The sequence below is a fragment of the Salmo salar genome, chromosome ssa02, assembly GCF_905237065.1.
Source record: "Salmo salar chromosome ssa02, Ssal_v3.1, whole genome shotgun sequence".
Classification (NCBI taxonomy): domain Eukaryota; kingdom Metazoa; phylum Chordata; class Actinopteri; order Salmoniformes; family Salmonidae; genus Salmo; species Salmo salar.
In genome coordinates, this window is record NC_059443.1 from 35,526,122 (window position 1) to 35,536,548 (window position 10,427).

Consider the following 10,427-nt stretch of genomic DNA (forward strand, 5'->3'; position numbering starts at 1 on the left):
AACAGTAAAAGGGACCTAGAAACAGTGTTGATAAAGGTCTGAATTGTCAAACATAAATATATATATCAGTAAGAACAATACTGTCAAACAATTGACAAGGTGATGCAATCTTAGGTCTGTTCAGCAAACCTGGTACCCCTGGAACTAAAAATCAAACGTATAAATCAAATACATAAAACCATTTATTTCATATCCTTGAAGATAAAAAATTCTTGATTTTTCCATTGAAAAAAAACAATAGTTTATGGATAGCCTGTTACAAAGGGATATCATACATTTAATTGAGTGGCAGCAACAGACAAATGTAAGATTCTGACTAGGGTAAACAGTGAATGCCTTAAAGTTAATGTGTCAGCATTTTCAGCAGTCCTATTGAATCTCAAAGATTTACATAGCCAGCCTTACACAATGTATGAGTTTGACTTTTGAACTGCATGCCACAAAGGGCCAAATTACTAAAAACTCAAGCATTAAGTTAGAGCATATTGAGTATAAATATAGTAATCAGAAGATAAATACTCAGTTCATTCATACACAGATTGCAGTGGTTCATGAAGACCAGGTGAAGCATTCACATCAGCAACAAGAGTTCATGTATTTTCAGGGGAGACAATTGAAGACAACGCTCCAGCCAGACTTCCCCTATGATGCAGCAACTTGGGTTAAAGGTTCCTCCAGGTAAAGTACCAGAGCTTCAGCCTAAAAATACCACACAGACAGGAGAAATATGCTTAGTATGGTATGCAGACATGATCTGTGCTCATGGCTCTTTAAATGACATACAGTTGAAGTCGAAAGTTTACATACACCTTAGCCAAATACATTTAAACTCAGTTTCACAATTCCTGACATTTAATCCTAGTAAAAAATCCCTTAGATCAGTTAGGATCACCACTTTATTTTAAGAATGTGAAATGTCAGAATAATAGTAGAGAGAATTATTTATTTCAGCTTTTATTTCTTTCATCACATTCCCAGTGGGTCAGAAGTTTACATAGACTCAATTAGTATTTGGTAGCATTGCCTTTAAAATTGTTTAACTTGGGTCAAATGTTTTGGGTAGCCTTACACAAGCTTCCCACAATAAGTTGGCCCATTCCTCCTGACAGAGCTGGTGTAACCGAGTCAGGTTTCTAGGCTTCCTTGCTCACACACGCTCTCTCAGTTGTGCCCACACATTTTTCTATAGGATTGAGGTCAGGGCTTTGTGATGGCCACTCCAATACCTTGCCTTTGTTGTCCTTAAGCCATTTTGCCACAACTTTGGAAGTATGCTTGGGGTCATTGTCCATTTGGAAGACCCATTTGCGACCAAGCTTTATCTCGAGACATCAGTCAGGAAGTTGTCGCTTCAATATATCCACATCATTTTCCTTCCTCATGATGCCATCTATTTAGTGAAGGAAGTGCACCAGTCCCTCCTGCAGCAAAGCACCCCCACAACATGATGCTGCCACCCCCGTGCTTCACGGTTGGGACTGTGTTCTTTGGCTTGCAAGCCTCCCCCTTTTTCCTCCAAACATAATGGTCATTATGGCCAAACAGTTCTATTTTTGAGGACATTTCTCTAAAAAAGAACAATCTTTGTCCCCATGTGCAGTTGCAAACCGTAGTCTGACTTTTTTTAATGGCGGTTTTGGAGCAGTGGCTTCTTCCTTGCTGAGCAGCCTTTCAGGTTATGTCGATATAGGACTCGTTTTATTGTGGATATAGATACTTTTGTACCCGTTTCCTCCAGCATCTTCACACGGTCCTTTGCGGTTGTTCTGGGATTGATTTGCACTTTTCACACCAAAGTACGTTCATCTCTAAGACACAGAACGCGTCTCCTTCCTCAGCGGTATGACGGCTGCGTGGTCCCATGGTGTTTATACTTGTGTACTATTGTTTGTACAGATGAACGTGGTAGCTTCAGGCATTTGGAAATTGCTCCCAAGGATGAACCAGACTTGTGGAGGTCTACAATTTTCTTTCTGAGGTCTTGGCTGATTTCTTTTGATTTTCCCATGATGCCAAGCAAAGAAGCACTGAGTTTGAAGGTAGGCCTTGAAATACATCCACAGGTACACCTCCAATTGACTCAAATGATGTCAATTAGCCTATCAGAAACTTACTAAAGCCATGACATCATTTTCTGGAATTTTCCAAGCTGTTTAAAGGCAGTCAACTTAGTGCATGTAAACTGCTGACCCACTGGAATTGTGATACAGTGAATTATAAGTGAAATAATCTGTCTGTAAACAATTGTTGGAAAAATTTGATGTCCTAACCGACTTAACAAAACTATAGTTTGTTAACAAGAAATTTGTGGAGTGGTTGAAAAACAAGTTATAATGACTCCAACTTAAGTGTATGTAAACTTCCGACTTCAACTGTACATACTTGTTCTCTTCAGGAATAAGTCATTAGTGTTTTGTAATTTCAAATACAACACAATTCACATACCAATGTCATCCACACTCAAAGTATTCTTCCTCACCTTGGCTTTCAGCATTCCAAAGCCCACAGTCTCTTTGGCATACATGCACAGCAGTAGGTTAGCTACCCGTGTAATGGCCACCCTGCCTTCCTGCAAAGAGAAGACAAGAAAAGAATAGATAAAAATACATGCACATTGAATTTCAATTTACCTTTGATGGTGATACTACCTCCCAAGCTGCCAACTAGCCTAGGTCATCATTTTCTACCATTATTTAACTAACGTTATAGGGCATACAACATATTATCTCTGGAGCCTCTGACTGTGATACTCAATGGATAACCAAAGCAAGGCAGAATTATGGAGAAAAAAAAACATTTGATTCATGCATAGTAACTAGACCATACAGTTCAAACTCTAACCATGCAATCCATCAGAATGAATTTGAGTTTATCTTCGTTGAAAGCTTGATGCCCATTCTTGTCATAGGCCGACCAGATGTTGCTTGCGATTGCAGCGGTCACTCGAGCGTCAGTGTCCCCGTAGCCAGAGTAAGCCAAAAGAGACCCTTCATTGTTTAACAATCTGCGGGGAGAACATGTAAATAAGTTACCCAAGGAGAGCGTTAGCTAATCTTAAGAACAAATTATTTGCCAACTTAGCTAGATAGCAGAAAACAACGCTATATTCACGTGCCTCTGCCACTCAATACTTACAGTGTGCTTTGTACTCCGCTTGTATTTGCCTGGCTGAGAACTTGCGTCAAGGCTTTAGGCCGCAACATGGTTTGCGTGAGCAATACTTTGCAGGAACTCGATTAATTTAGGCGAAATTATGATGAAGTGTATATTACCATCAGGTTCAGTGACTTCTTCAATAACAACACAATCGAGTCAGCTGACCCCTTCAACTTCCTGATACAAATCGTAATGCATTATGGGAATGGCACTGACAGTGGGTGCGTTCCAGACGATTGAAACCGGTCACTGGAATAATATATTCAAGTGCACCAATTCAGCTCAGATCTGCCCCAATTATAGAATTGACATCCTTTTCATGTTGCTCCTGAGATATTAAACACTTGTCCAAGTAAGAGGACAGGGGGATAATCTGTATTAGAAGAACAGAGTTAGCTACAGTATCCTGACAGGGTCTAATTGCAGCTATTGAATAAAGGCACAAGATGGTATATCAAGGGCACAAAATGGCATATATCCCCATCATATTATCAGACAAGGGATTCAGATCAGTTAAAAAAAGAATAATAGCTAACCCGAGTAACCTCTTTGCAGTGAGGCCGGATGAGTCTAACAATTGCATTGCTTCCAACTTTACAGCCCAAGCATAATTGATGAGATTGAACTAGCCCCAGTCATTCGTTTATAACTTACACAGCTTTCCTTTAGCCACCATTTTAGACCAGGATCTTCAAAGTTACATGAAATGATCATAAATTGAAGATCTAAGAAATCCATGCTTTTATACATTTTGTCATCATGGAGGAAAATAAACAAATCCAAGCTCCTCTCTGGTGAATGTTAAAACAGCTTAATGCTTAATTGCCATTAAGATATTTCAATGTTTATTACAGTTCACAATTTATATTTTCAAGCTTGGTCCTTTAATGAGCTACCCAATATGCATGGTCACCACTATAACTTTCCCACCTCTGACTACACACAACAATTCCCATACAAGTTGAACAAATCATCCATATCAAGTTCATATAATTTCATAACATACACAATGTAGACTAGTGTTAATCACACCTGGTCCTAGGGGGTTGCAGTCAGTGTGAACAGGCTAAGTCTACAACATTAACTACTCATCAAGATAATGAATAGCTGAATCACATGTGTTTGTGCTGGGCTTGCACTCAATTCCAATTTTACTTTGCCAAAAGGGTGTGGATTGCCGTAAACTTGAGCTAAATGGAGTTTCCACCACATTTCTCACTGCAGTCCAGTCCAGTGCTTTTAAATCTGAGGTGGGGTGAACAAGTGTGCATTTTGAGGCTTGAGAATCTGAATTTAGCATAGGACATAGGGTGCATCCCTCCAGGATCAGGAGTGAAGACTACTGGTGTAGACCATGCTTCTGAACTAAAGGAATCACCACCACACACTTGATCATGTTTCTTGAAAGGTATTATTAGAATAGATAACAGAGTGACTCCAAGAAAAAGGCAGAGCTGAACAGCTGTTCTTTAACTGTAGGTACTGCAACTAATATGTATGGGTTTAAGAAAAACAATTCTCTATGCTATTAGTACACTTTGTCATTATAGATTTCACAAATTATTTTTGAATATATTGCTGAACCCAATATACATTTTTATCAGGCACTAAACCGCTGCTTGTATGAAAATACACAAAATGGTTAACGTAAAAGATGTCTGCATTTTTATCATTGCTCAGATTAAAACATTGAGGTCTTATCACAACCCATAATCAGAGACTAAACTGTTGAATAATTTACACTCAATAGCATTCATTGACTCAATGTAGCATTGAGTGCAGAGCTCACCAGCTACCTTGCTTGACCTTCCAATCTGAAAATCATCCCTTCCAAAAAAGCTGAAAGTGTAAGCAAACTGCTGAACCAGGGGCACTATAGTCCTCAAACAGAGAATCCAACAGCCTTTATCTGTTTTGAAGGATGTCAGGAAATTCTTAAAGCAGAAGGTAAATTGAAGGTGAGTGGTAAAGAAAAGAGAAGGTAACTTCTACAGCTCCTGTAATAAATACTAGTCAATCAAGCATGATAGAGTGAAATTAAGTAAAAACAAGCAGGTTCTCATAACAATGAAAGAATGAGGGATTCCTCTGACCTATGATTTCAACACTCATATTCCTCCAAATTTCAACTCGTTACCGGCTAAACACAATCCATTAAGATGGGCTAAGTCGGCAACCTCATGCATGTCCAGCAAATGGGCACAGTCATTTCAGAAATAATCTCCCATAGTCAACAGAGGAAGTAGTCATGTTAGTGGTGGCGTCATTTTGCAGCGGTGTCATCATTCCACAGGGTTGATATGAGGTCTCTCCAATAGAAACTTGAATCTGAACACCCACTTCCTGCCCCCATATCTTTCCTATTATTCACAGATCAGCCAAAGAGATGAAAAGTAATTGGAATTCAATTGAGTCTGAGGGGCTTGTCAGACTGTGATGAAGGACTGTGTTCATTTGTAAACTCCCACTCCAGCCCTCACCCCCCCTACCTAACCCCTCTCTCCCAGTAATCTCAGGGGGCTAAGGGAGTTAGGAGGGCTGGGAGCCCAGCAGTCTCTCAATGGCAGCGTTGATGTCTCCCCCCGTGGCGATGAGGGCCTGCAGGTTGGCCTCGCGGTTGATGAAGCCCATGGCGCTGAGCTGGTCCAGCTGCTGCTGAAACCGCACCTCCGGGGTTACGGTCTGCAAAGGGGAGCATAACCAAAGTCATTTTTTTTATATGAGCCTACATGGAAAATGTTGCTGGGGTCCTATTTGAGTGACTGTGTCAGTGCCAGAATTAATTGGTTTTAGATCAATGTGGCAAATAGAAACAAAGCTAATGCTAACCCACTAGACAATAGCAAAGTATAGTTACCAAGTAGAAAGTTAGAAATGATTTTTGCAGCTCAATGACATACCGATGAGCTGCCTCCTCCTCCAGCAAACATCTGTAACATCTGCTGCATGAGCTGCTGCTGTTGTTGGGATGGGTTAGTGGCAGCGGTGGGATTTGAGCCCTGTGTTGGGGGAGGAAGGTTTTCTGGGGCCACACTGCCTCCTGTGGTTGGAGGAATCACTGGGATCCCACCAGGAGCCAAACTAGGAGAAGAACCACAGTTTAAGTGGCATCATCAATAAAATCAAATGTAAAAAGCACGAGTCTGTCCAGTAAGAATCTACTGGATAGATGGTACAGTACCTGGGCATGAGTCCGGGGGCTTCCGTCTGTAGGGTCTGCAGGCCCTGCTGGATCTGCATGAGAGCCTGCATGGCCCGGGGGTTAGTCATCACAGACAGTGACTCAGGATTCTGCATCTGTAAAATAACCATTTAGTTGGTCAACCCAAATGATGTTCCATTTAGTCACAGTCAGAAACTCAGCGCCTTCCATAACACCGTCGTCTTTTTTGTCGTTGTTGTCAGTATATGGAACTAAAGTGTATAACTGGAGACAGAAATCTGACCTGTTGGAGAAACACTGGCATCTGATGTCTTAACTGTTCCTGTAACTGGGGGTTTCCGGCAAAGAGGGGGTTGTTCAGCATTGCCTGAGGAAATTAGTAAAGGATTAAGCAATGATTCTACTCTTCACACAAAATAGCCTAGAATATTCATCAGGACTTATGAATCCTACTGCAGAGAGGGCTGAAGTTGTGCAGACCTGCGAGGCGAGGTCAGGGTTCTGCGCCAGCGACTGCATCATACTGCGCATGTAGGGCGCAGACAGCATGTTCTGCATCAGCTGAGGGTTCTCAGAGATCTGCTGCATCAGACTCTGCATGCCAGGGCTACCAAACACACCTGGACAGATTATAGGGTGTGGAGTGAGAGAAAGACCACGGCTCAGCTAAGCAGAAAAACAAGGGTTATGCTCAAGGGTGGTATGTTAATACAGGTGTAAGGGGAAATATAGTTTTGCAGATTGACTAAAAAGTGAAAGTGCTTTTCTGATGTAGTGTTGTTACCGTTGCCCAGCCCAGAGGCGTTGATGCCCAGGGGGTTGGAGGCACTGGGTGCAGTCCCGCCAGCAGAGGAGGTTGTTGTCGTGGAGGCGCCAGTCCCCCTGATCTCTGAGGGGGTCGTTCCAGGGGGTCCCCAGGGGTTTGGTAAGGGCTCCCTGTTCTCTGTTCTGGAAGGCTGCACGCCAGAGTCCAAGTTTCCCCCCAAAGCAGAGAAGGGATTGTTTCCAAACTATGGATAAAAAAAAAAAAAAGAAATGGACTAAGTCACACAACTGGACTTGATTCAAGACGATTGTATGTCTACATATGGTATTTGCAGGAATAATAGCTACCTGCTCTCTAGCGGCACTGAACATAGGCTCCTGGATGTCTGTGTACATCCTCCGGAGGGCGTTGTAGCCCCCAGGGATGCTCTCCAGGTTGCTAAGCGCCCGGTCCTGGTTACGCATCATCTCTTGCATCATGGCTGGGTTCCTTGCCAACTCCATGGTCTGAAGAGAGGAAGGGAGTTAACATTATGCATCTGTGTATGAGCCTCCTCACATCCATTCCTCCCACCGTTTTGGGAGTGGTGCGGTCTAGTTTAAGGGTTTGGGCCTATGTAAATTTGCACTGTTACATAGACCCCTTTTTACATTTAAACTACATTGCAAGCTAATTACATAAACAAGCAAAATGGTTTGAGTAATATGCTCTTCAAGCGTAGGCTCTTTAGAGGGATTCAAATAAGGCCAAGACACACTATGATTCCCCAAAACCAAGTCTATGACACCTCGAGCAAAGGACCCATCTGAGCTCCAGACCTAACCTGTCTCATAAGTTCAGGGTTGTTGAGCATGTGGGAGATCTCAGGGTTGCGCTCCATCAGCTGCTGCATCTGAGGGTTGGTCACAATCATCTGCCTCATCAGGTCTGGGTTGGACATCATGTTCTGCACCAAAGGGTTGTCCATGATCTGAGACAGCATCTCCGGGTTGGACATCAGCTGTCTCTGCATCTGCTGCTGCATCTCCATGAAGTTGGCTGAGCCCATGCCCATGCCTGACAGGCTAGATAGGTCACCAAACCCACCTATGCAGACACAAGGGGGAGGTGGATTACTGGAAGGATATAGGTTAGTGACTAGTTGTGTGGATGTTGAGTAGTTGTATGGCGATATGGCCGTCTTTCTGTGAGATGGTTTGGTGGGGACTGGGTCACTAACTCAGTAAGTTGGGTGGCTGTGTGGAGGCTGGGGTAGGCCCATTGCCTGGTGTTGTGCTGTCATTGGGCGCTGCGCTTGGGTTGACGCTGCTGTTGGCCTGGGGGGTCCCAGAGCTGGATGCCGAGGACTGGGATGTGCCACCAACTGTAGCCCTGGAGAAAAAGCGAGGTCATTATCAACCTAAATGTTCCTTTATCTCTCTCTCACACACACACACACACACACACACACACACACACACACACACACACACACACACACACACACACACACACACACACACACACACACACACACACACACACACACACCACTAGAATAGTGGGCAAGAAAATCTTCTTACTTGGGAGCAGTCTTGATGACAAGGTGAACAGTGAGTCCGTCCTTGATGCCGTGTTGGTTCAGTGTGTCCCCGTCCTTTAAGATTTTGCCAGCAAAAATCAACACCAGCTGGTCCTGCTTGGCATTAAACCTTTTGGATATCTCCTCTTTAAACTGTATGCACGAGACAGAATGAAGTGGCCGGTGAACACAAATGGGAATAAAGAGGATAGGTACATACTCAAATCATTCAGTGTTGGTAAAAAAAAAGTTTTCTTGGCTTAGCTAGCTAACGTTAGCTAACTATGTGAATCTGCTAGCTGTCCTTTTAGTTTTATAAAGAACAATGAGGTCAAATGTTAATGGTTTAGGAAATCACCAAATACAGCATTAACCATGTCGCTAGCCGTGAACTTAACAATCAGTTTCCCGAGGGAGGGTATAATTTGTGGGACGTTCCAACAGGAATCTGTTCCAAAAACTTCGTAAATAACAAGGTTGCCAACAAACAACGCATACAAAGTTGTATAGCGGCAGAATAAGATACCGGGTAGGGAGCGGGCTATTTCATAAAAATGTTCACTCACCACGTTTATTCCGAAAAATGTCTGTCCTCACTTTGGTAGCCTATGGACAAACATTAAGAATAAGCTACGTGGTGAGTTGATGCATGCCTATTCGGCAGCTAGGTGAATTGATCATACTACTTTGTATGCGTTGTTTGTTGGCAACCTTGTACTTTACGAAGTTTTTGGAACAGATTCCTGTTGGAACGTTACACAAATTATACCGACCCGTTTCCCGATTGGCTTTTGCAATGGCCGGGTACTCCTTTGGCTAGTCGGTTATCACCTAGCATGATCGCAGCTAAAGTTAGCTAACTAGATGAGCCTGACAGAGACGTAGCTGGCTAGCTTACTCACAAGCTAACGTTAGCTAGTTGCGTAGTTAGCTAGCTCATGCTTGCTATACATGTCTTTTACACAGCGCCGATTGTGCAAAACACGAGTCAAACTACTATTAGGAAGCGATTTTCAAGGAAATCGACAAGTTGAAAATAAATATTACTAGTCAGGAAAATGAGAATTCTTCCCAATTAACATCGTAAACCAGCTAGGTAATAGTTGGCTAGCTAACTTCGATTTATGCTTGTTAGCCACAGCATGACTTGCATAACTGACTGTGTAAATAAATGCGAATACCTGTGCGACAGAAGAATCCTCCGAGATCGCTATCTCCTCTTTATCTTTCGGAGTTTTTACCGTGACCACGATCATGGTCCCGTCTGAGGCAGGATTTTCAACAACGTTGGAATCCACAGTGGGATCTGTGCCGCTGTTCTCCGCCATATTTACTCCTCTTCGAATTCACTACATCCAGAGAGGAAGAGGCGAAGCGAGAGGTTTTACTCAGCCCAAAATCTGTCCACGAAAATAAGATTTGTTTGTATGGTCATTAAGTGTCGAATTTGGTCAACAAAAATGTGTATATTTTATTTGCTATGTGAGGATTATTTGATCAAATGGACGTTTCGTAATGGTGTACCATACGTGGCATTTCGCCAACTTTGAAAAAAACTACTTTATATCGGAGTTGTGCCTGTTGTCATAGAGATAGATAGAGGACTCATCATATAACACGTTCAAGCATGGTCATTGCCATTGAGGGCTTCTACCGTTAAAGCGGTCACCGAGGTGGGGATTCCTATGAGTTGGGATTTTTCAACCGATGAAGAAGAAGATAAATTACTACTTTAAAATGGAGTTGGCCTCAAATGCGCTGCCAATGCTGTTACAGACTCT

General features: G+C 42.7%; 2 protein-coding genes across 2 annotated transcripts; both read right to left on the minus strand.

Moving 5' to 3' along the window:
- Positions 1–164: 164 nt before the first annotated feature.
- LOC106580651 (ragulator complex protein LAMTOR2-like) lies at positions 165–3,365 on the minus strand. The gene is made up of 4 exons (XM_014161947.2): positions 3,136–3,365; positions 2,842–3,004; positions 2,480–2,569; positions 165–699 (listed from the first exon to the last, which is right to left on the minus strand). The coding sequence occupies exons 1-4, from the start codon at positions 3,201–3,203 to the stop codon at positions 643–645; spliced, it is 378 nt and encodes a 125-aa protein (XP_014017422.1). The 5' UTR covers positions 3,204–3,365; the 3' UTR covers positions 165–642.
- A 581-nt stretch (positions 3,366–3,946) lies between these two features.
- LOC106580647 (ubiquilin-4) lies at positions 3,947–10,194 on the minus strand. The gene is made up of 11 exons (XM_014161937.2): positions 9,828–10,194; positions 8,648–8,799; positions 8,305–8,456; positions 7,909–8,171; positions 7,433–7,591; positions 7,104–7,329; positions 6,800–6,939; positions 6,603–6,686; positions 6,338–6,453; positions 6,057–6,237; positions 3,947–5,838 (listed from the first exon to the last, which is right to left on the minus strand). The coding sequence occupies exons 1-11, from the start codon at positions 9,972–9,974 to the stop codon at positions 5,686–5,688; spliced, it is 1,773 nt and encodes a 590-aa protein (XP_014017412.1). The 5' UTR covers positions 9,975–10,194; the 3' UTR covers positions 3,947–5,685.
- Positions 10,195–10,427: the final 233 nt, after the last annotated feature.

What these genes read in the sequence shown, in the direction of transcription:
- LOC106580651 (XM_014161947.2), bottom strand. Translation starts at nt 3,203, where the DNA reads ATGTTGCGGCCTAAAGCCTTGACGCAAGTTCTCAGCCAGGCAAATACA. An exon ending in AGCGGAGTACAAAGCACACT is followed by an intron (nt 3,005 to 3,135) that starts GTAAGTATTGAG and finishes TTCTCCCCGCAG; the next exon opens with ATTGTTAAACAATGAAGGGT. An exon ending in TCATTCTGATGGATTGCATG is followed by an intron (nt 2,570 to 2,841) that starts GTTAGAGTTTGA and finishes TTCTCTTTGCAG; the next exon opens with GAAGGCAGGGTGGCCATTAC.
- LOC106580647 (XM_014161937.2), bottom strand. Translation starts at nt 9,974, where the DNA reads ATGGCGGAGAACAGCGGCACAGATCCCACTGTGGATTCCAACGTTGTT. An exon ending in GTCATCAAGACTGCTCCCAA is followed by an intron (nt 8,457 to 8,647) that starts GTAAGAAGATTT and finishes CTTTTTCTCCAG; the next exon opens with GGCTACAGTTGGTGGCACAT. An exon ending in CGCCTCTGGGCTGGGCAACG is followed by an intron (nt 6,940 to 7,103) that starts GTAACAACACTA and finishes TAATCTGTCCAG; the next exon opens with GTGTGTTTGGTAGCCCTGGC.